Genomic DNA, 25,838 nt, shown 5'->3' with positions numbered 1-25,838 from the left:
TATGTTTCATGCTCGTTTACCCCGACACTTAATGGTCTTGCAGTTCCTCCGATGTAGAAATTGTTGCATTCACAGGATATTTTATAGATGCAGTTTTTTATCTTTCTTGTGTGTTGGGGTCAATCCAAGCCAAGTGGTCCAAAGGTGGTTGCTTGACTATTTTTAATATTTTTTATTTTTCTACCTTTTAAACTTCAATCTATAGAGAGTACAAAATTGCATTCATTTTATTTTTAAAAAATCTAGTTTGCCGATGACGGCCATTTTTGTTAAAGCGTGTCGATTATTTTCACTGAAAACATGGCTTCGCTCTTTAGCCAATATTTTTACTGAGGTTTGTCCTAGGACAATAAATCAAAAACCAAACTTTTAAGAAAAGTATGCCCTAAAAAAATTTCTTGTCGCATTATTTAATTTCAAACTACCCTTAAGGCCTTAAATGAACCTCAAAGTTTGAAAAGTTAAACTGATAAAATTCCATTTTCAGCATTTTTTTAACAGCATGGCTTATTAAGCCGATAATGGTTTGTAATTTTTTTCTGAAAAAGACATACGTACATACTTTAACTAAAAAAAGTTTGAGCTTTGAGACTTGAGTAAATTTTTTCAAAAAAAAAATCTCAAAAATGTAATTTTTTGAAAAATCTCAAAGTTTGACACCTTATATCCCTGATGGGCACGGATGAAAAAATTTGAAATTTGGCTGAATGTTAGCCCCTAGCAAATAGAATAAGAAGTAAAAATTTGGAGTTGCGGACTTACGTCATATAGGAGATACAGGCCTGAAAATACGGTCAAAAATCAAAATGGTCAAAATTTGAGCGTTTGCGGGCAGGGTAATTAAAATTCAAATAAACTGTCTAATGAAATAAAAATTAATGTATTTTCACCAGATTTCACAATGAATACAAATTTATACAGGGTGGGCCAAAGAAAAGAGTCCACCTCGATATTTGGCAATAGTTAAATATTAAATTTTAAGGAAATGCCGAAATAGGTCCATTTTTATTGTTATTATATTGCAACTTTTTGGGAGATATTTCATACTATGTGACGTCATCCATCAGAGCGTGATGACGTAATCGATGATTTTTTAAATGGGAATAGGGGTCTTGTGGCAACTAAAAATACATTTTACTGCTGTCAGAAAATAGAAAAAAATGTTTATTTCACAAATAAACATTTCTTTTCGCTTAAATTAAATCACAAACAGTCTCCCACCTACCTCTTGACAGTTTGAACATTTAATTTAAACGAAAAGCAATGTTTATTTGCCAAATAATAATTTTTTTCTATTTTATGACAGCATAAAATGTATTTTGAGTTAAATAAATTACATACATTCTTCTTTTTGTGTCAATTAATTTAATTCAAAAATTATCTTTTGGCCACCCTGTATAAATAATTATACCATTTATTATTAAATATATATTATATATAATAATTAAATTATATTATTGTTTATACTACTGAACAGAGAATTGAACACTTTCAAATGAGATAACATACGACCCCTATTCCCATTAAAAAAATCATCGATTACGTCATCACGTCCAGATTGATGACGTCATGGAGACGTATGAAATTCTAAAAAAATTGTAATTTAAAAATAAAAATCGACCTGTTTCGGCATTCCCTTAAAATCCAATAACTGCCAAATATCAAGGTGAACTGTTTTCTTTGGCCCACCCTGTATAAATTTGTATTCATTGTGAAATCTGGTGAAAATAGATTAATTTTTATTTCATTAGACAGTTTATTTTAATTACCCTGTCCGCAAACGCTCAAATTTTGACCATTTTGATTTTCGACTATTTTTTCAAGCCCATGAGGAGTTTCGACCATGAGGTAAGTCTGTAACTCCACATTTTTACTACTTATTCTACTTGCTAGGGGCTAACATTCAATTTCAAATGTTTTCATCGGTGCCCATCAGAGATATAAGGGGTCAAACTTAGAGAATTTTCAAAAAATTACATTTTTGAGATGTCTTTTGCAGAAAAAAATTACAAACCATTATCGGCTTGCCTTATGCTGTTAAAAAAATGCTGAAGAGTTTACCTTTTCAAACTTTCGAGGTTCATTTAAGGCCTTAAGGGTAGTTTGAAATTAAATAATGCTATAGGCCGTTTTTTTAGAGCATACTTTTCTAAAAAGTTTGGTTCTTATTGTTCTAGGACAAACCTCAGTAAAAATATTGGCTTAAGAGCGAAGCCATCTTTTCCGTGAAAATGATCGATACGCTTTAACAAAAATGGCCGTCATCGGCAAACTAAATTTTTTTAAAATAAAATAAATGTAATTATGTAGTCTCTATAGAGTGAAGTTTAAAAGGTAGAAAAATAAAAAATATTAAAAATAGTCAAGCAACCATCTTAATTTATATTGGATCACTTGGCATGGATTGGCCCGTTGTTGAGTTTGGTTTTGGACAGAATATATCTCAATGTGTTGGTTGTTTTGAATGATATTGTGATGGGGTACTAGTTTCCTATCCTTTTAAATTTTTCTGATTTTGTCTTTATGCAATGTATTTTTATTAGTCCTGCTGTATTGTGGTGTTAATGTTCTTCTCTGGTAGTGTCAGGTATTCCTTAAATCTGTGCAGTGTTTCATATATTTTGTTTTTCAGTATTTGGATGGGTCCTTTTTTATTTTCATGTAAGGTCCATTTGTGACCAATCGTTTAATGTTCTCGTCATGTTGACGTTTGTCTATAATTGGTCGGTTGCTCTGGTCAGCTGGTAATACATACTATTATGGAATAATCTTCTTTTAGAGTTTTTACAACTTTGAGTTCCTCTTTACTAGAATTTGCATTTGATTTTCTTGTTTTCCAGTTCCTTTTTGCATAGGACTCTATATTCTTCCTTTTCATGTGCTGCTAGTACTTGACAGACTTTTTTAACTGCACTGTCTAGTTTAGAAACTGTTGGGCGTGTTACAGCATAATTTAAACCTTTTATGAGCATTAGGTTCTCTGTTGCGTTCCACTGTGTTTTAATAATTGTTTTGTTTGTTTTAAAGGCATATCTAGTGGATTTTAAATTTGAAAAATTCAAGCCCTATATGGGCTTGAACTTATCAGGTAATGTTTTTGGACTATAACAATATATCACATTATTTTTGGGATAAAACATGTATTTTATTTAACAAATAAAATATAAAACTCTATAGCTTAACAGAAAAGAAAAGAATCTTTATGCCGACATCTACACACGCACAATGTCGAATGTTCAAATCATTCAACTTGGCACGTCTTAAAAGAATAAAACATAGATATTGGAATCAGAATACATAATACATATTGGACAATTAGCCAACACAGACTTAACAACTAGTCTAAAACATTAAAATAACACATTTACAATTATTAAAGATTAATACTTTCAAGCTTCTTTTGGTGATGAAACCAGTGACGTATCTTTTTATCAGCTGGGTACTCTTTCTCTTTCTCAGCATTCGGAACGTAGTGAGTCTCGAAGTAGTGAGAAAAATGCCTGCCGACATCTTCATTGAGATATATCTCTTCTCTATCTGATGTAGGAAATAAATTTTCTAAAAAAAAAATTTTAATTATTTTTTGTACAGTATCTACATACATATATGTAATGTCACACGGAATTTAAGATAAAATTTTTATTAAAATACAGTCCGTAAAATATAGATACATACAGTTGCACGTCATCCGCGTCATAGCACGTGACGTCACATGATACCAACACGAAATATTTAAGTCGTAGGTGCGTTCCTTTTTAGAATAGTTTAGCTGAGTACACTGGACTTACAGCCATTAGGCATATTTTATTCTATAGGCGTCGAAATAATACAAGTAAGAAACAAAATAACTCCGAAGAAAAAGAACACAAAAGGAATTCATATGATCGAGATATAGAAAAATATAATATTAACAGCTTACAACATGAAAGTATACAATATCTGTACCGTAACAGACTTGAACCGAAACTAAATCAAGAACAAAGAACAACTGAAGAAGAATATAATCACATAAAAACATGCATAAAACAAGCAGCACAAGAAGCACGAGGAAACTTAGAAAACGGAAAGAAACCAGAATGGTGGGATAAAGATATCGAGAAGAAAATAGAGAAGATAAAACAACTTCACCTACAACGTCTACAAAATCAGAACATTGAGATTCAACAACAATACAGGGACCTAAATAGAAGTAAAAAGAGAAGTGATTAAAAGAAAAAACGCAACCTGGATCAAAAAATGTGAATACATAGATCAACAATTAGGAGGAACTAGGAGTTCAGAAGCATGGAAGATAATAAATAATGTCAGAACATCACAAAAAGGTGGGCACACAATAGGGAACTTGCACATTTTTTTATTACATAATAATGTTCAGTTTTGTATAAAAATGAGATTTCCAAAATTTGACGCTTCAAAAACTCATAATAACTTAGAAGTACAAATTTAAAGTCTTCGGTATGTTAAAATAGGTCAAACGGCCCGTGACGTCACTCAGTTTAACTATATGGTTCCGTTTATGGTTATAATTAGGTATATTCTTCTTCTTCTTTAGTTTATTAGCCTCCACCTATTTTGGTATACCTCGTCGCAAAATAAAGGAAAAATATTTATATTCTATTAACATTTATCGTATGTCATTGTAATAATATACAGGGTGTCCAGAAACTCTACCGACAAACGAAGACAGGAGATTCTTCAGATAATTTTAAGATAATTTAACCCAATTCACTTAGTCCGAAAATGCTTCCTAAGGGAGCTAGAGCTCTTTGAAGATGGCGTCTTGTAATTAGTTTTTCTTAAATACCTCCAGAACGCTTCTATTTAGAAAAACAAAAATTATTGGTACGCGTGTTTATCTACAAGATATAAATCTAATCCATCCATTGCAAATTTCTAGTACCGATCATAGGCGTCCGCTTTGGGTAGGGCAACGGTTATTTTATCGCATAGCTTTTTTATCTTTACCTTTGATGCATTTCTGACACTGGATTATGAAATTGTGAAGTTTTCTAGTACTAAAAGGTACTCTTGTTTTAAATCGGTAGGACACACCGCTTTCTAGAAAAATCGAATTGACAATTTTTCGCTTTTTAAATTTGAAAAAATTCAAAAAAAAACTGTTTAGAAAGACGAAAACTGGTACATTTATTTATATTCTAGAAATAAATCGATTTCATTAATTATTGCGAATTTCTAGTACTGGTCATAGGCGTCCATTTTGGGTAGGTCAACAGTTATTTTATAGCATAACTTTTTTGTCTTGAATTTTTGAGCATTTTTGACACTAGATTATTAAATTATAAGGTATTCGAGTACTAAAAGTTACTCTTACTTTATGTTGGTAAAATACTTCGTTTTTTGTTGAAAAGTTCTTTCAATTTTTTTTCAAATTCCAAAAACGAAAAACTTTCAAATCGATTTTTCTAGAAAACGGTGTGTCCTACTGACTTAAAGCAAGAGTACCTTTTAGTACTAGAATACCTCACAATTTAATAATCCGGTGTCAAAAATACATAAAAGTTAAGGACAAAAAAGTTATGCGATAAAATACCCGTTGCTCTACCCAAAACGGACGCCTATGACCGGTACTAGAAATTTGCAATGGATGGAATCGATTCATCTCTGAAAAGTAAATAAGCATACCAATTTTCGTTTTTCTAAATAGAAGCGTTCTGGAGGTATTTAAGAAAAACTAATTTCATGGCGCCATCTTTAAAGAGCTCTAGCTCCCTTAAGAAGCATTTTCGGACTAGGTGAATTGGGTTAAATTGTCTTAAAATTATCTGAGGAATCTCCTGTCTTCGTTTGTCGGTAGAGTTTCTGACACCCTGTATACCAGTTTGTTGACATTGGAGTTTGATATAGTTATTGAAGGAAAGGAAAGAAGGTTTACTACGGAAAATAAAACCATTTTGTAAAAGTACAGTTTTCTATGAATAGTTCAAACGATCAAAACACTTGTAACGTCAAATAAATGTATTTTCTACTGACGTTTATAACGTCTAATTTAAAATTCTGTTTACTTTGTTGGAAAAATGTAAATGTACAAACGAATGACGTCACGACGTGTTTTAGGCCACCTGTTTTAATTTGAATTTTTAATCACCTTTGGGGGCCAAACGAAAGATCTACAAAATCTTTTTATCATTGATACATGTTTTAAATTATGTTCTGTTGTGATTTATAACATTTTTTTCGAATTTAAAAATTTATGCAAGTTCCCTATTAAGAGTATAACTGATGCCGAGTAGGAACATTTTAAGGAATTATTAATAGAAAAACGACCACAATACACAACAAGAATACAAGAAAAAGTGAATGATATACAGAGAGAACACGAAATAGAACTAGATAAAAGCAAAGTGGATAAGCTATTAAAACTATTTTGCGTTTTCATTGATATTTTCAATTTTCTTCCGCCATGTTGGTTCCGTCATTTTGTTTTTTCAAAAAAAAATAATGTCAGATTCGTAATCAGCGATGCCAAAAACCCTTAAGCACGAAAGTAATTCCGAAGTGTATGAACAATATACGCTTTTAAAGGTTCATGACCACCTTTTCGGCATTTGGAACCACAGTGAGACATAACAAATCAACGAATCAGGCGCGGAAGACATCATCTAATCACAACGATAAAGAGGAACTAGATAGGGCACTTAGCGAGAACACAAGGTGGACGATGGATAAGAAAAATCATGGAATGGAGGCCCAGAAACTATAAAAGAAGTCTAGGACTGCCACCGACTATATGGACCGACAACGTGAAAGGAGTACCGGTAAACCGGCCGCAAGCGGCGCAGTGTAGAGAGCATTGGAAGAGACTGGGGGAAGCCAATGTCCAGCGGTGGACGCGATTGATAAAAATCAATAATACCAAGTTTTACGATGAGTATGTCACATTTATAACTACCGATACGTATTTTATAACCAATTTTTACCTTGCGCCACATATCTATGGGACCCATCTTCCACCAGAACGTTATAAAATGGTTGTTCATCTTTGAGCTGCAATTTGTCCACATTATTTTCGGCTTGCCATTCGGCAGCCGCCAAGCATACCGGATCCCAGTCATAGATAACACATTTGTAATTTAAAGTCATATGCTTCATCACCATTCCTACTGCATAATGTAAATTTGGCGTACGTTGTGCTGCTTCTACTTGACTAAAAAGACCCAGGTCGTTGCGAGAATGATGCGCTTCGTAATCTCGAAGCATATGAAGTACTCTAAAAATAAAAGAGAATAAAAGTAGAGTATCTACATAATGTAATATACCTCGTTTTTAAACCAGGAGTAATTGAAATTTACCACGCCGTAATGCTTGTTTGTAATTGGTTCAACCGTAGGCTAAATTATTATTACATTATTTCATAATTTACTCCACTAAATTATGAAATTTTGACGATATTTATGAAATTTTGACACTATCAGCATTTAAAATTCATAGGTTAATTAACACATGCACGGATATGACTGCATATGAAGTCATTTACTCCATAAGAATACGTGTATACAATGACAGCGTGTCCGTGAATGTGTTAAGTTATATCAGCGATTTTTTGTGTTTTCTGGGTTATTCCTTTAATTTTTTTAATTTCGGTCAGCATTTATATAAAAAAACAGTTGCTTTTAGAACTCTTAGCGACGTATTATTTATAAATATAATATTTATGGATTACCGTCGAAGGCTCACATGATCAATCAAAAAAGGAGATGAATCTGGTGATTTTTCTAGTGACATTATTGGGCGTGAATCTGTTTTTTGAGTTTACTCCTCCTAGTTTAAAAACAGAGTACAGTACAGTAGAAATCCGATTATCCGTTCTCCACGGGACCGGACGTGGTACGAATAATTGAAAAGTAGGTACGGATAATCCGAACATGTATTTCTTATATATGTACATAATATACATGCATACATATGTACTTACCATAAAAATATAACAAACGAATAAATCTCATAAGTTCAAACTAACTTTTAAATTGCAAAAAAAGGTACATAATAGAAAAAAAGCACATTTCTACTATAATCAAAATAAAATTTACAAGGACATAACTGTTGAAGAAAAGAAAAATTCGACAGCTGTTGGCATGTGTTGAAGTCTCGATTTTTTTTTACTTCTGCCCAAGTTCAAAATTTCCACAAGGTTTGAAGATACTCGTCGGTAAAAATATTCTAGTAGAACATTGGCAGCTTCCTCAGTCTCCTGGATAGTTACTCTTTTAATTGATACCGTCTCATCATTTTCTTCGTCTTGACTCTCACTTTCAGCTGAATCAGGTTGTGATGTACCGGGTTGATTTTTTTGATTTTTTTTTATTTTTAAATTATGCCAAAAAATTATAATTTAAAAATAAAAATCGACCTGATTCGTAATTTATCTCCAGACTCGCCCATTCTCGAGAAAATGAATTTATTCCAACTCAAACGTAATCACTGTACCCATAACTTCAGAGGCTTATATCTTAAAACCATGATTTTTTGGAGCTACGCGCCCATTGAGTCTTTTGTTCTACACATCAAGGACTACTAGAACCCAAAGTTTCAGAGCATTTGACAGAGAGCCATTTCCCATAAGGTTTCTGCGGGGTCCTTTAAATAACTAGTTAAATACTGTCAAGTTGACAAACAACAACCTAAATAAAATTATGGTTACCACAATTATGTTACGACTATTGCTGGTAAATTAACTTATTTGAAAACTAATTAATTCAAAATTCATTCAAATTTTTTGCATGTAAAGAATATTTAGTCGGACATTAAACGTTGAAGGCACCACGGGTATTATAGATAATAACGCTTTCGGTCAAGGTATCTCCCTCGGGCCAAAGGCCCTCGGTATATACACCATTGACCTCAAGCGTTATTATCGTCAAAATACCCTTGGTACCTTAATAACTATTATGTACTTGACGGTAATAACCGACTATTTAGTAGATAGTAAAAATTAAAGGCGTTTTGATCCAGAATCCAGAAATGTTATTCTTCCATATACATACCTTTGAGCTTGTTCCGGAACTTCAAACTCCTGAGATAACAAGAAAGTTTCCAAAGATTTAGTATCCATGTTGTGCAGCATATATAATCTAGCTAAGCTGACTAAAGCTGAAATGTCTCTCGGATTCACTAATTTCAACAACTCCAAACTTGACCTACAAAATATAATGAAAAAAATAAGTAAATAAAATGTATATATGTCAAATTGAAGAATTGATAAAAATCACCTTAAACGTGTTATCTTGCCATTGGGATGAGCATGTTGTCTGGCTGAAACTTCCAAATTGTTTGCCATGCGTTCTATCACTTGTACAGCTGTGGCAACCGGAATGAGATCTCTGGAACCTGAAAATCTACTATGCGGACATGCTCCTCTTCCCACTATTTGGCCTCCATTGAAAACGTCAATATAGTACCAGTCAGATTCAGGATCAACGCTTTCACAAAACCTAAAAATTCGGTAGATTAGTACCATAATAACTACACTTCTATAAATTTAACGATCAAACGTTATACGGGATCTGATTGGGTGTTAAAATCGTCTGTCAATAATAGGGAACTTGCATAAAATTTAAAATTGGAAAAAAATGTTATAAATCACAACAGAACATAATTTAAAACATGTATCAATGATAAAAAAGTTTTGTTTGTCTTTCGTTTTTCCCCTAAAGACGATTAAAAATTCAAATTATTCCAGCCAGCAAAAAACGCGTCGTGACGTCATATGGTTTTGCATTTACATTTTACACCAAAAAGTAAACAAAATTAATTAGACATTATAAACGTCAGTAAAAAATACAGTTATGTGACGTTAAAAGTGTTTTTGTTCGTTTGAACTATTCATAGAAAATTTTTACTTTTACAAAATGGTTTTAGTTTCAATAGTAAACCTTCTTTTCTCTCCTTCAAAAACTGTATCAAACTCCAATCTCAACAAACTGATATATATTATTACAACGACATACGATAAATGTCATTAGAATATAAATATTTTTCCTTTATTACCCTACGACGAGCTGGCCAAATACCCAAGTAGGTGGAGGCCAATAAACTAAAGAAGGAAAAGAAGAATATACCTAAATATAACGCTGTGTCTAGGTACACGCTAACGTGTACGCAAATAAAAAAGTTAGTGTCAGAGTGTTGGAATTTGTTTAATTGCGTTGTGTTTATACTTTAATTTAAATATTGATTAGTAAAGAGATTTCTTATTTTTTATTTGTTTAGTGTTTGTTTTTAAAATAACTATGCAGTGTGGACAATTATTTAGTTGTTTTAATGAGTTTAACAACATTTAAAACAGTATGAAAAAGTTAAGAGACTATAAATTAATATATATTTTTTTAGTTATAAGTGAAATACAGTATTTAGTATTACAATATAGTACAATATGTTACAATTTAGTATATACAATATTTAGTATTACCGTCCAAAATTAAAATAAAAGGAAGACCTAAAGCTTTCACAATAATAATTAACTTGTTATGAAGCTATTTTCTTGTGGCATTTTTGTAATCAACTATTCTAAATGGGAACTAAGCCACAATTTAACCAAAAAAATGATGTTATTAACGTTTCAACGTCTAAATCGGACGTCGTTGTCAAAATACAAAATATTATTAAATTAAACAAAAATGTTCTTGCTTGGTAAAAAATTTTTTCTAATAATTTATTTAATCTGACTAATTTTTGTATTTTGACAATGACATCCGATTTGGACGTCGAAACGTTAATAAAATCTTTTTTTAGTTAAATTGTGGCACATTTCCCATTTAGAATAGTTGATTATAATAATTAACTTACGTATAAAAATTATTTTAGCAATGTTTTGTACGTGTCATGTCAACTAAATACATATATTTATTTTGCTAACCTAAATATATACTTTTATTATATACATTGATTTATTACAATTAAGTTTCAAACATCTGAATAGTTCTGCTTCCCTTCCCTTAACAAATATTTTTTTCTACGAGGGTGCAAAAATGTCTACTTTCGCGCACGCATTTTAGTTTAGAATGTTTCACTTTTCCGCACGGGTGTACTTTTCCGCACGCGTGTTACTTTTCCGCACGCGGTTTTTACTTTTCCGCACGCGTGTTAATTTAGATATGTTAATATGGCCTTAAAGTAATTATAATACATGCAATAAACTAATATTTAGATATTATTTACTAATTTATTTCAAATATATCTCATTGTGTTCCTGTTTTAATGAAATTAACGCGACAATTCGATGAAATAAAATTATTTTGACATAATATTCGAAAGTCAAATCGGTGGACAATAACAGTCGTTTTGAATCATCGTCATGGAAACCAAGATCGTCCTCATGCTAACTAATTATATTGAAAGTTTGGTTTTGACAACCTTGTCAAAGAATTAATTTGTGTATGTATTTTCATTATTAATTAAATTAATTGAATTAAGATTTGGTAATTTTTTAGACTCTTAGAAAAAATATTGTTCCTAACTCTTGCAGAAAGTCTCTTCTCCGCACTCGGCTGCTTGCCGAACTCCCGCTTCGCGTCGTTCGGCAAACTGCAGTCGCGTGCGGAAAAGAATGACTTTCTGCACTTGTTAGGAAAATAACTATTCTATCAAACAAACACTAAACATATCAAAATAGCATGTATTTACCAAAATATACAGTCACTGCGTACGTTAAATAATGACGTCACTGGCTTGATGAAGTTTAATTCGCGTGTATGTACCTAACTTTTTTATTTGCGTACACGTTAGCGTTTACCTAGACACAGCGAAATATAACCATAATAATAACTAATGTAAAACTAGGTGACGTCACGGGCCGTTCGAACTACTTTAAAATAACGAAGACTTTAAATTTGTACTTCTAAGTTATTATGAGGTTTTGAAGCGTGAAATTTTGGAAATCTCATTTTTATACAAAACTGAACATTATTATGTAATAAAAAAAATGTGCAAGTTCCCTATTGTTCAATATGGAGATTATGGATAAAAAAATGTTGTGTATATTAGTTTTTATTGTTGTGATGGCAGAGAAAAAAGCAAGTTTATATTTTTAGTGACTTTTTAAATAGTTTTTTAAAAGCGACAGGTACGTAATAATTGTAAATGTTTCAGTATCCTAATAAAAAATTACATAGGTACCTACCTATTTGGAAAATTTAAAATGAATCTACCAAAATAGTATGTAATGCTTGGATATACATAATTTGATTACCATCAAAATTTCTACCGATATTCACCTAATATATTGTTATTCCACAAAATATTCCTTTAATTCCACAAAAATCAAACTAAGTAATAAACAACTACTGTCAAAAAGTTTATGGTGTAAACGTTCAGTTGGTGTATATTCCCACATGACAGACACGCGAAGTTGGCGCAATGGGAAAGCACTTCGATTTTCGATCGGCGGGATCGACGGGAAGCGGGTTCGATCTCCAATGCAAGTTACTATTTTTTTATTTTTTTTTATACATTTTATGATTGTAAGTATATTATTATATAATTTTTTCAGAAAAAACGTATTTAGTTAAAATTTTTGGCAACAATTATTGTTCAGAAATCATTTCTTTGTGGCATTTTTCAATGTGTTTGTGTGTGTTTTATTCTTTTATTTTTTTTCATTTTTGGTATTGTTTTAATAAAAATTTTTGGAAAGTAGTAAGTATTAAAATTAGTTTAATAGTTAAATTAAATATAAATAAACTGTTTAAAGTATATTGATTTCGTTGAAATCATATAATAGAAGTATAACTTCTTACGTGCGTACAAAGTACACACATTCTTTTTTTTTTTTTCTTTTTTGAGAACGATTTCCGGAGTGGAAATCGAAGTGTCAAACATTAGTTAATTAAAAATGTAATTTTCATTATACAAATAATTGTGGCTCAATCCCATATAAACATAATACTTAAATTAGACAAGTCACAAGAAAACGGTTTCAGAACCTTGCTTAATTTTTTTATCTTAAAAAATGTTTTCCTTCTACGATTACGACAATTAGGCAAAGTAGACTATTATCACGAAAATATCAATTTTAACATCTAATTGACGACGAAAATCGGAATTAATAAAAAAATAATACTTACCTAAGCAAAAAATGCGCTGGGAAGCTGATAGGCTCACATCTTAGACCCAATCTTCTAGCTACACCTTCAAATACAATTGCTAGTGTTATGGGTAAACCTTGACGTTTATCCAAAACTTCATTGATAAATGAATTTTGTGGCATATAGTAAGCATGGTTGTTTCCACTGAATCTCATCTGTTGAAAGAGTACTTCGCGCATGATGGTTATTAGCTGACGACATTCGTTTACTTTCCATTCATTTTGCTCTTTGTTTTGTCTGCGCCATAAATCGAGTTGCTCTTGAGTCGCCTAAAGATATTGTTATTATACAGTGTGTCGCATTTAAGATTAAGACAGCCCTATATTTCGGCTATCAAAATAAATACAGATTTGAAGCTTTGCACAGTCATACAGGTTAAATGTTCACATTTTTTAAAATACTCAACTGAAATTTAATTTTAAATCGCAGCCTACTGAGACTCCAAAAGAGGGTAAATTTTCGATACTTTGCTTCACGTTAAACACAATAAAGCTTGTGATAGTATTTATTTATTAAAATTTTGCGAACTAGTCTGAAAAGATCTGAGTGAACTACAAATGGGTTTTCGAGAACTATTTGAAATTAGAGAGGCTTTGTTTGCGTTATCAGTTTTAACAAAGTGCTGAGGCCAACGAAAAGAATTTTTATATGTTTCATAGGTTATACTAAAGCATTTATCTGTATTGGCAGTTATACTTGCAGACCTATTGGGCTAGTGGGCAGACCTATTGCAAGGAGATCTATTGGGCTTAAAAATTAATAACGACAAAATAAAGTTATTGATGGTATCAAAACATATCAAAATACAAATCAACAAGCACACGTAAACGTATACCGAACAAAAACCACTAAAAATCTAAGTACCTGGGCAGTTGGATAGATGAGAATCTTAATGCTGACTTATAAATCAAAACTTGTATTGAAATAACCACAGAAAATATTGAAGTTATTACAATACAGTGATGAGCGCGGTACACGACAATTAGACCGAAATCATTAGACCGAAAGCAGTAGACCGAGCTCATTAGACCGAAAAGCACTTTACCGAAACCTCACTAGACCGAACAGCATTAGACCGAAGTGGTACATAAATTAAAAAAGATTGCAGTAAATTATGCTAAGATTTTGTATATGTCTTTTTGTTCATTGTGTTTTTTGTATTATTTTACAGGCTGTGTACAGTACAGTACTGTACTGTACAGTCTATTATGAAATAATTTTCATCCGTTAAACAAATTAGTGAAGGTAAAAATAAATTAAGGGTAGAGTGACGTTACACCATGTAACTATTTCTAATAAGCATCCAAATGACATTTAGTTGTAATTACATTTAAATTACATTCTCATCTCTTTTACTGCGACAAGTAAAAAGAAATTAAGAGTAAATTTTATTTGCTTCTAATTTAAATTTCATTATTATGCCAACAACCATTATGGATAAAGGGTGAAGGGAGGTTGATGTTACCCTTACTCAGAGTACAATCCTTTTTGATCACCCTGTATTATGTACCTAATGCATTTCGGTCTCCTGCTTTTCGGTCTCGTACTGTTCGCTCTAGTGAGGTTTCGGTAAAGTGCTTTTCGGTCTAATGAGCGAGCTAATAACCGGCAAAATAACGCAAAATATGGAAAACATAATACATTGTGAAGTAAAAAGAGATGAAACTAGTAGAGGTGGAAATTATCGTATAAATAAACGTATAAATTAACATTACACTACATAGTTTCCCACCTTTAGATGTATCGGAGGAGTATGACAACTGTCACTGTGACACGAGAATTTTATAAAATGCTCCTGTCACAGACGTTTAATGGTGGGAAACGATGTAATGTAATGTTAATTTATACGTTTATATCGATAATTTCCACCCCTACTAGTTTCATCTCTTTTCATTTCACAATGTATTATTATGTTTTCCATCTTTTGCGTTATTTTGCCCGTTATACTGCGATAAGCACGCTAATAACCGGCATAATAACGCAAAAAATGAAAACATAATACATTGTGAAATAAAAAGAAATGAAGCTAGTAGAGGTGGAAATTATCGATATAAACGTATAAATTAACATTACATTACATAGTTTCCCACCTTTAGACGTCAGGGACGGAGTATTTAAGAGTGGATATATATAATGGGCCAAGTGACAAAAAATCAATATTTCTGGTTTTTTCCATTATAATAGTCAATGCAACAAGGCCGTTAACCTGTATTATGGACCTAGTGACAGTTGCATTGGAAACAGTTCTAAATAAATTTATTTTATGGAGTATTTTATAAAATTTTCCTGCCACAGTGGCAGTTGTCATACTCATCCGATACGTCTCAAGGTGGGAAACTATGTAATGTAATGCTAATTTATACGTTTATATCGATAATTTCCATTTCTACTAGTGTCATCTCTTTCCATGTTTTCCATATTTTGCGTTATTTTTCCGGTCATTAGCGCGCTCATCACTGTACAAAATTATATATAAAACTTAGTGCTTTATAGTAGTCCCTTATAAAAAAGTAATTAATACTTTTACGTTCTACTCTCGATATAAAAAAAGCTCAAATTGATCCGTTATTAACAGACACAATTTTTTTCTTCCGCCACCTTTTATTCATACAATTTTCAATTAAGACCGATAATCATCAGAAGAATACAAACTGTATAGTCGATATCTATAAGTACCATTGTTTAATAATATAATTATTGAAGAGTTGATTAACATAATCATGCAGTTTTAGGGCTTAATATTAATAAATAAACTAGAAATTAATTTTTAAAATCATTAAAGTTTTATCTCATTTGAAAAGGGTCATAAAGTAATTTTTTTTAATAAATGAATATCTCTAATAATATAAAATTCTTCTTACTTTAAATATTGGATGCTCGGGATATACTGTTCGCAGTGCAGACTTAACCTCTTCAGCTATCAAATCTAATCTGTGGCCTATATTCTCAACTGTCACTTCAACATTTGGTTGACACCACTGAGCAACAAATACCGCACCTACTTCAAGAATTTGTTTAGATGGCGGTAAAGATATGTATTCCTTCCATACCTTGGAAAGATGATGCTGTCGTATGTATCTGAGTACTTTGTTGGCATAATACTGGAACGTCTTATTTCCTGGTGTGCTAAAAGTAAAAAACACAGTCTAAATCAGTGATTCTTAAAGTGGGTCCCATTGCCCCTAGTGGTTACTTCGGCGATGATAACCACAGGTGCATTTGGGGGCAAAGAAGTTTAAGGGGCGGTAAAAAATAAAAGAGCAAAAAATTTAGAAACATTAATTTATGTATTGTCCTCATAACGCTTAATTTTCCTTTAAAGAACGTACTGGAAGTTGACTCGGTTCTGGCAAAATTTCCTCACTTGCACTGAGGTATTGGTAGGCAACTACCACTCGTACATTTGGTTGATTGCAAGGCCAAAGTCTGGAACGGCAACGGTAGTACTGCCTACTGGCAGTACCACTAGCTGATTTTGAAACATTTTTTGAAACATTTTATGAGCCATGAGATTTTCGGTAAAATCATGTTTTGTTTTTTACAGAATTATTTCAAAAAATTTCAAAAATATTAATTAAAAATTCCTCCATAAAAATGATATTTTTTTACAGATAATAATAGCTCAAGTAAAAAATGTAGACAATAATATGATAGCGAATATTTGAAATATGGCTTTATTAAGTCGTCTGAAAACAATACATTACCAATGTGCCTCATTTGCCATAAAGTTAGAATAGAATAGAAATATGCTTTATTGTCATGAAAAATTGTACAATTTTATCTACAAAACTTATAAAAAGTCAAGAAAACAAAACAGTAAGAATTCAATTTACTAATATTACATAAATCGTCATAATTAAAATAACAATACAAACGAAGCTATGAAACCTTGCAGACTACAAGAACATTCATGGTGATAAAAAAGATAAATCTTTTTTTGGAACACTAAAAGAAAAATTTATCAAAGAACCGTCATTGGCAAAACTCTTTTAAACCGCAACCACACAAGACAGCTGAGTCTTGCTTGCCTCTTACAATATTTTGTTAATGATTGCCAAATCGGAAAAACCTAATTATACCGACTAAAAGTGAAGTAATACGCACTATACTACACAAGGGAGTATATTGTAGAAACAAGAAAATTTCGATTAATATTACAGTACAAAGAACAACTGATCAAATAGTATTGGATATTTATGATGTCAATATTTAAAGACATCTAGGTTTTTTGTTGAACTTGAAAAGTCAACTGTGCCAGGAAATTTGCTAAGGATTAATAATAATCCTTAATAATTTTTTAACGTAATTAAACATTATAACGTTTAACAGTATTAGTTACATACTTATATAAAGTTATTTTATTGTAGCATAGCTCTGAAGATGGCTGTGTAAGTCGAAACGAAAGCGCTCAGCTAATGTCTGTCCCACCTTGACTGTACAGTACACGAACATACGGCAATACAATCCTTATGGGAGTTTTTAGCGCGGCGATGCCGATTTTCTTCAAAAGAATTTTCAATCGGACATTACCGATGTCCTAAAAATGTAGGTCCCTAAAAATGTTAAATTAAAACTAACCCGTTACAGTCAAGTAAAACAATATTTTTCATTGTTTTTTTGTGAGTGATAGTCATTTTCGAAAAGTAATCAGCAATTTTATAATCGATATGTAATAACTTCTTTTGGTTAAGAATGTTAGAATATTCAACATTAAAAGTGGATATTGTTCTATGGTTGTTAATTTATATATTGACAGTATAGACAGTTCTGAAGTAATGTCAAGAAAAATGTAAAATAGATTGTCAGTCAAGTTTAAGTACAGTTTTATATTGCCCTACCAGAACCTACAGTTGAGAATAAATATAAAGTATAATTGTTGATGGTCAGTTCACCTAAATTAAATTATAACAAAGAATATTAAATAAGCTTAAAATTATTACTGATAACATTGTATTGAGTAACTCATTGCTTATTTGGAAAATTTGGATCCTAATTGCAGTGTATTGTTATTCTTAATGACTGATTTCCAAGATGAAATTAATGTCATTTTAATGTGTTTACACCCTACGGCAGTGAAAGTGAAGAAGACGGGATTAGAGAAAGAAGCTACAACATATAGTTTAAATGTATTTTATTTATTTCTGTAGGTACCTACGTAATTATTAAGGTTTAACATATTTATGCGCTTAAATTCATCATTATGTAAATGTTTTATACAAAATTATTTATATTTTGTTCACATAAAAGTATTTTTCGAAAAAAAAATGTTTTAGAACCCCTGACAGCCACAAAATGCCAATAATATTAGGTTTGTTCTCGAATCAGTTTCAAACGGTTTGAAACCATCAGTTAATAGTGGACCAGCGCGAGTAGAGGGGATAGCACTGGTGACTGTATTATGTTTTCTCACTGACCAACTGTTTGCTGACGGTTTCTGACTAGTTTGACTGCTTGCTAGAACAAACCTATTAATTCCTAAGTTATTAATAGTTATCCTACAGAAAACAGTATGTTTGCTTAAAACCTGTTTCTGATAAAATTTGGCATCACTCTTGGTCATAAGAACCTGTACTGTAAAGTCAAGGTGGGACGCACAACAGGAATTAAATATGTTTCACTTCAAAAATACTTTTCTTTTCCCATTCATTCGTCATAGGGGAGGAAATAAAGCAAAAAAATCGCCTAAGCCCCTAACTTTTTTAAAGTAAGACGGATCGTTATGAAACATTTGCACTCGATTCGGGAGTTTCAGGAAAATTGTTGACCACTTAGCATGAGGGACAAATAAAAATTGCAGTTTTGTAGGCGGAAAATGCATTTTACAAAGTGCATCTCAAAGTATTCAAAAAATAAAAATTCACAACTTGGAAAATAATTATGGAAATGATTTCAATTGTTACTTGGGGGTTTTTGATGTCGCTGAACAGGAATATCGGGTCAGCGAAGCTGTAAGAGGTACCTGGTGCCCTGTATGCACGTCGTATCCTGGAGGATTACGGAAATTCATTATGAAAATCGTTGAAACTGGTTATCCTGAGGTTTTTTGAGGTTGCTGAAACGGATATTACTTCGGCAATGCTGTATCTACGTCGTCTCCGTTAATTTTATGGACATTCGTAATAAAATTTGTTAAAACTTGATATTTCGGGGTTTTAAGGTTACTGAGTTTTAATCACATACCTACTAAAGGTTCTGAGATCTTTATATCTGAAAAATTATTATTAAATCTAAAAAAAACTTCGATTTTTTTTACAATTTACGCTTTGAAGTAAAATAACTTTTGTTGCTACTACTAACTATTAAATTTTATAACGAATTTCCATAAAACTCCTGGAGACGAAGTAGATACCGGGCCCCAGTTACCTCGTACAGCATCTTCGAAGCTATATTCGTGTTCAGCGAATCAAAAACACCGAGTTAATAAATTTTAACTATTTTCATAATGAATTTTCATAAAACTCCAGATGACGTAGGTACCGGGCAAGAGGTACCTCGTACAACATCTTCGATGCAATATTCGTGTTCAGAGATCTCAAAAACCACGAGATAATAAATTACAACTATTTTCATAACAAATTTTCATAAAACTCCAGGAAATGACGTAACTACCGGGCACCAGGTACCTCGTCCAGCATCGCCAAAGCAATATTCGTGTTCAGTGACCTCAAGAACACCGGGATGACCAGTTTTAACGATTTTCATAATGAATTTCCATAAAATTCCAGGAGACGACGTGCATATTGGGATATCGGGCACCAGGTACCTCTTACAGCTTCGCCGACCCGATATGACTGTTCAGCGACCTCAAAAAACCCCGAGTATGAAAACTGAAATCATTTACATAATTATTTTCCTAGTTATGAATGTTTATTTTTTGGAAAATTTGAGATGTACTTTGGAAAATGCATTTTCCGTCTACAAAACTGGAATTTTTGATTTGTCGCTCATGCAAGTGGTCAACAATTTTTCTGAAGCTCTCCGGAATCGAATGCAAAAGTTTTCATGACTTACTGTGTTTACATGCTTACATGTCTTACTTTAAACAAGTTAGAGGTGTAATGCTTTATTTTTTCGACTATCATAAGTGTGTACAAAAACATATCAGTCTTTTTCAATTCCAAATTAGTTAGTTTGGGAACCACTGGTCTAAATAGAAACCTTATTCTCAGGAAATAAAAAATTCTTACTTTAATGGTACCACTTCTATACTCTTGATGGAAACATCTGTATTTACAATCTCCATTAAATCTGTTACAAGACATTTGTATACTTCTTCTCTTTCGAGTAAAATACTGCTCCACTCATATAGATCCGAGTCTGAGATTTCATATCTAAAAAACATAAAAAATACTTGTTTATAATATATTTAGAGCTCAGTAAAATAATTTTATTTTGGAAACAAAATGTGTTTTAAAACACAATTTAAAAAAAACTATTTTGTTTTATTACGTTGAAAACCAAATTAATTAATTTAATCTTGGTAATTAATTTAATATTAGAGTACCTAAAAAACCACTACAATTTGGCTAAAAAATATTTAATGCTTTTGAGAGATCAAGCTGCACTAAGGACTCTGAATAATTATACAACCTGTGGGTAAGTATTAACTTGGAACATGTGGGTAAATATTAAACTTTCTTAGGATTAGGAGCATAGAGGAATTACTAATTAATTTAAGGGAGTGGTATGGGTGCAGTTCAATACAGTTGTTCAGAGCTGCAGCCAACAAAGTTAAGATTGCTGTGATGGTAGCCAACCTCCGATAGGAGACGGTACTGCAAGAAGAAGAACAAATTACTGGTAACGAGACTGCTGATAGTCTTGCTAAGTAAAGAACTAATATTCCTTTTATTGAACCAGAACCATTCTGTAGTGTCCCACAAAAACTGCATCGTGCAGTCTACGCAGTCTACTGGGAAAATATGTCAAACCAAAGACAAGAAAAAAGGTTATTGTAATATTCTGCCCACTATACAAAAATACTTTAAAGAGCTTCAGAAAACTTAACTCAGTGTCCGTGTTTAAACTCTAAAAAATCATTCATATATTATTTCTGTAAAATGGGCAAAATGAGCAAAGCCTATGAAAATTCTGCACAACTGCAGAAGGCACAGGCGAACATGTGGTCTGCCAAATGGACAACAGGGATTCTTCAAAGCCTAGATCTGTTTGAACTAAAATACTAAAATGTAAAAATTGTATTGAAAAAGCATTTGTAAAAGGTATAAAATTTTGTATTAAAATCTCTTTAAGGCTACATCACAGAACTTTTTCGATTTTTTACAAAATCATCATCAGTGTTAAAGAATGAACAAGGTAAATGGTAGCTGAGCCACCAAATAAATACCAGGGTGAGAACCCTGGTATATACTAGGGTGGAGTGAAAAAACGACTTTCTACGATATCAATTTCTAATAGTGCGGAAAACTTGCGCATAGGCATCCTTAAAACAGGAAAAATAAAAAAAAAAATTTAATATCCTAAGATCGCGCAATAGGCCTAAAGTTTGAAAAAATTTGAAAAAAACGGTCATTTTTAAAGTCATGGGAAAAATATTTCTGATGAATATTTTTTATTCTAATAGCTTAAAACATTTTCTTTGAGGTGTATTTAGCTCGAAAAAAATATTGTTGAACATTTTTATGTATATTTTGAGATCGCGCAAAAGGCCTAAACTTTGGGGAAAATCGGCAAAATGAGGTATTTTTCTTAAATGCTTGAAGATTTTTTTCGAATATTTTTCGATTGTTAGAATATTTTTTATTCTAATAGCTTAAAACCTGTTCTTTGAGGTGTATTTAGCTCGAAAAAAATATTGTTGATCATTTTTATGTATATTTTGAGATCGCGCAAAAGGCCTAAACTTTGGGGAAAATCGGCAAAATGAGGTACTTTTCTTAAATTCTCAAGGATTTTTTTTCGAATATTTTTCGACTATTAGAATATTTTTTATTCTAATAGCTTAAAACATTTACTTTGAGGTGTATTTAGCTCGGAAAAAATATTGTTGAACATTTTTATGTATATTTTGAGATCGCGCAAAAAGCCTAAACTTTGGGGAATATCGGCAAAATGAGGTATTTTTCTTAAATGCTCAAGGATATACCGAGACTGTAATACTTACGCAAGACTTCAGAGTAGACACTGGTGTTTTGCTTTAGAATTGTTCAACATCATGTGCAGCTCCTCGCCCATTTCAGTACTTGTTGTACTGAAATGACCCAGGACTCACCACGTGGAGGTGGCTGCACTTCGAGTCCCACCCACGCCCTACCCAACCAACCAACCAATTCTGGGCGTGATAAAATTACTTTCCGCCTTTGAACTCTGATTTAGTGTTAAATTTTGGCATCATTGATCTTGATTTCAGTGTTGCCCTGATATACCCATCACGGTTTTCATGGCCACACACTTTTCCTGAGGCCTCTGTAACTAATTTCACACATCTTTCTACATTTTGTGTGTGGCAAGGAAATGTTAAGCAATCAAACTCAGGTAAAGCTTTCTCTTTGAGCAGGGATTCAATGTGCTCTGTTGTCATCCTTGCAATCAAAGGTGGTGAGGTCAGAGCACACTTTGACCAGTCAATTAGTTCTGTATAATCTTGAGCGTCAAAGTTTATCGAAGGTACCTTGAATATCCTGACGCTCTCTCCTGTTTCTTGATTTTGATTTCTAGCTTTAATTATTCTTCTGTATCCTAACTCTCTGATATGTTCTCGGTCATCCAATATCATAGTTAAAAGCAGATTCTCTGGATGACAGAAAAATCCATTTCTTTCAATGACTGGATCAATTATCGTCTTTATGTCATCTGGTAAATGTCTTGTAGTTTGTACTACTTTAAGTACATGCTTTGGTCCGTCTTTTACAGTGTGGTGCTTTTTGATGGCGAACCACACAGCGAGCATATGTCTTGACAATGTAGTTGGCCAATATTTTCAGCTCATATGAAGGACTTTCTTCAGAAATGTAGAGTCTTAGTACTCGGTTGGCACAGGTTAACCACCTGGAGTGGCTAAGGGGACCAGGATCTTTAGCAGCTAGGTCAGGTTCACAGAGTCCAGTTGTAACTGACTTAACAATATCTAATAAGTATTGCTGATCCTTACTAAGGTCAGATTTGGTAATAATGATCTCAAATTCAGGTACAATGACTTCAAATGGTACTACATCATTTTTTGCACAGTTCACGAGCTTTTTCCCAATCGGGCCACTGAATGATGCTGGTCCTGTAGTTGTGCCATCTAGGTGTTCAAAAAGATGCCTGTAAGGGAGTTCATTGAAGTGTAATAGGCACACAAACCATTGCAGGGGCCGTTTGAACATTACTTCGATGTTGCGAATCACTCCATTTTTCCATCCAGTGTTGGTGGCGGTTCCATCGCATCCAACGGCTTCTACTTCCTTCACATCATAGTCTTGCTCTCTCATGAAGTCAATAATGCACTGAGCTATTTCACTTCCAGTTCCTTTTTTTGGTGTTACATGACCAACATACTGGCCACCAGGCTCACTAATAATGCTGATGTGCTCTTCTTTTGTTACTCTACGATAAAATTTGGCTCCTAATTTTTCTTGAGTTTGAGTGGTATCTTTTCTTCCATCAAAATAGATTCCCTTTACTTCTTTAAGCTGATCTTGATTGTCAATTGTTACTTCTTTTCGCAGCTTTTCTTTCTCTCTCCTAATCTTACTTCTGTCAATTACTTGAGACATATCTGAATCACATATTAATCCAAGATCATGCATCACACCGGATGCAATTGCTGCTGTGGCCCTGTCGGAAACTCCATATCTGTCACTTATCATAGCAGTAGTTGTCAACTTATAACGCATTTGCGATGTTGAAGGCTGTGACAAACTCATATCACAATGACTTTCTTGGTCCACACTTTGACGAACATAAGTATCACATGTGCTGGATGCGCTGGTATCTAAGGAACAAGTTTCTTGCTGCAAGAGATGTAATTTTCTCTCTTCTCTTTTATGCAGAATCACTGACACTTTCTTATCCACATTTCCAATAAACATTTTTCTTGTAGTTCGTTGGTCGTATACAAACTTCAATTCAATATCAGGGATCTTTTTTGCTTTCTCGCAATTGCAAACTTGAACCACAGGACAGTCACAGCTTAGTTTTTTCTCGCATTCACATGAAAGCATTATTTCACACTTACATGCTGCAATATCAAATAGTTTTCCCCGAGCATTAGCGATAAAAACTTCCAGTCTTTCCTTGAAAAAATCCTTGTCTTTATCACGGTTAAATGATTTCCTGATCTTGTAGTACTCTTCGTGATACGAAATTACCATTTGGACAACACGAGTGTGTGTAACAGTTGGAATTGAAGCATTCTTAAAAAGATTTTCAACTTGAGTGGCAACACTTTCTGCAATAGGTGGAAATTTCACCTTGAACTTTGAATCTGACAATAACATTAATCTTTGTCTCTCTTCGAAACAAGAAAGAAGTACGTCCTCGTACGTTGGCAAAGTATTAGCACTTAGTTCTCGAGACGGACCGAAAATCGGGCAAACGTTCGTGTGGGATTGTCTTGTAGCAACTCCACTATTCGACGACATCATGTTGAAATTAAAAACACTACTAACAAACTAATTTTGTGAAAAATACTCACTATTTTACTGTAACACAAGTCTTGTAGCAACTCCACTATTCGACGACATCATGTTGAAATTAAAAACACTACTAACAAACGAATTTTGTGAAAAATGCGCACTATTTGACTGTAACACAAGTAAACGCAAACAGACAACTGTACTTGTTGCGAGCTACTACGCTACTAGTCACAGTAGTCAAGCCGCTGCGATGTTCTCACTAAGCGCGGAACAGTCCATGGATTGACAACAAGGGGAGTAAGCTTGGAGGAGTGCGCCATTAATAAGCAATAAGCAAGCATGACTGAAAGTCGAATCAAGTTTTGTAACACATCTAAAATAATAAATTAATATGTAGAAATGCATCGGGTATGATTACAAACCGAACAGACTTCGTTTATGTCTTTAGAATTTCACGAAAAATACCTCATTTTGCCGATTTTCCCCAAAGTTTAGGCTTTTTGCGCGATCTCAAAATATACATAAAAATGTTCAAGAATATTTTTTTCGAGCTAAATACACCTCAAAGAATATGTTTTTAGCTATTAGAATAAAAAATATTCATTAGAAATATTTTTCCCATGACTTTAAAAATGACAGTTTTTTTTCAAACTTTTTCAAACTTTAGGCCTATTGCGCGATCTTAGGATATTAAAATTTTTTTTTATTTTTCCTGTTTTAAGGATGCCTATGCGCAAGTTTTCTGCACTATTAGAAATTGATATCGTAGAAAGTCGTTTTTTCACTCCACCCTAGTATATACCTCTTTACATATTAGATGAACCCTCAATATGTTTTACTTCTATCAATTCCTTCATCTCTGCTGTTTGACCTCTTATCATTTTCCACATTTCCTTTTGCATCCCATAGAAGTCGTGCTCCATCTCTTTTGAAAATGCTTCTCAATGTTCTGTTTTCTTCCTTCTTACTATTGAGTTTAATTCATTTCGTACTCTTTTATATTCTTCATATGTCTGTCTCGTTCGTTTGGATTTGTATTCTAGGTAGATTTTCTTTTTTCTTGGCATTTTATTTTTATTTCTTCGCAGAACCATGGTGTTTCCCTTTTCTTTCGTATATTACTTATCTTACGTCCTCCAAGTGCTTCCGTTGCTGCCAT

At 32.6% G+C, this 25,838-nt stretch overlaps 1 protein-coding gene across 1 annotated transcript in view; it reads right to left on the bottom strand.

The window, feature by feature from the left end:
• Positions 1 to 3,120: 3,120 nt before the first annotated feature.
• Positions 3,121 to 25,838, bottom strand: part of LOC114343721 (F-box only protein 21) — a 63,454-nt gene continuing 40,736 nt past the window's right edge. The window contains exons 3-9 of the mRNA XM_028294560.2: positions 20,288 to 20,431; positions 15,962 to 16,226; positions 13,080 to 13,369; positions 9,228 to 9,449; positions 9,003 to 9,155; positions 6,939 to 7,228; positions 3,121 to 3,558 (exon numbers count right to left, since the gene is read on the bottom strand). Coding sequence (XP_028150361.1) covers positions 3,374 to 3,558; positions 6,939 to 7,228; positions 9,003 to 9,155; positions 9,228 to 9,449; positions 13,080 to 13,369; positions 15,962 to 16,226; positions 20,288 to 20,431 — 1,549 coding nt within the window. The 3' untranslated portion in view covers positions 3,121 to 3,373. The remainder of the gene's footprint in view (positions 3,559 to 6,938; positions 7,229 to 9,002; positions 9,156 to 9,227; positions 9,450 to 13,079; positions 13,370 to 15,961; positions 16,227 to 20,287; positions 20,432 to 25,838) is intronic.

This window comes from Diabrotica virgifera, chromosome 1 (genome assembly GCF_917563875.1).
Source record: "Diabrotica virgifera virgifera chromosome 1, PGI_DIABVI_V3a".
Lineage (NCBI taxonomy): Eukaryota > Metazoa > Arthropoda > Insecta > Coleoptera > Chrysomelidae > Diabrotica > Diabrotica virgifera.
The sequence above is the reverse complement of the archived record's forward strand: the minus strand, read 5'-3'. Positions and strand labels throughout refer to the sequence as shown.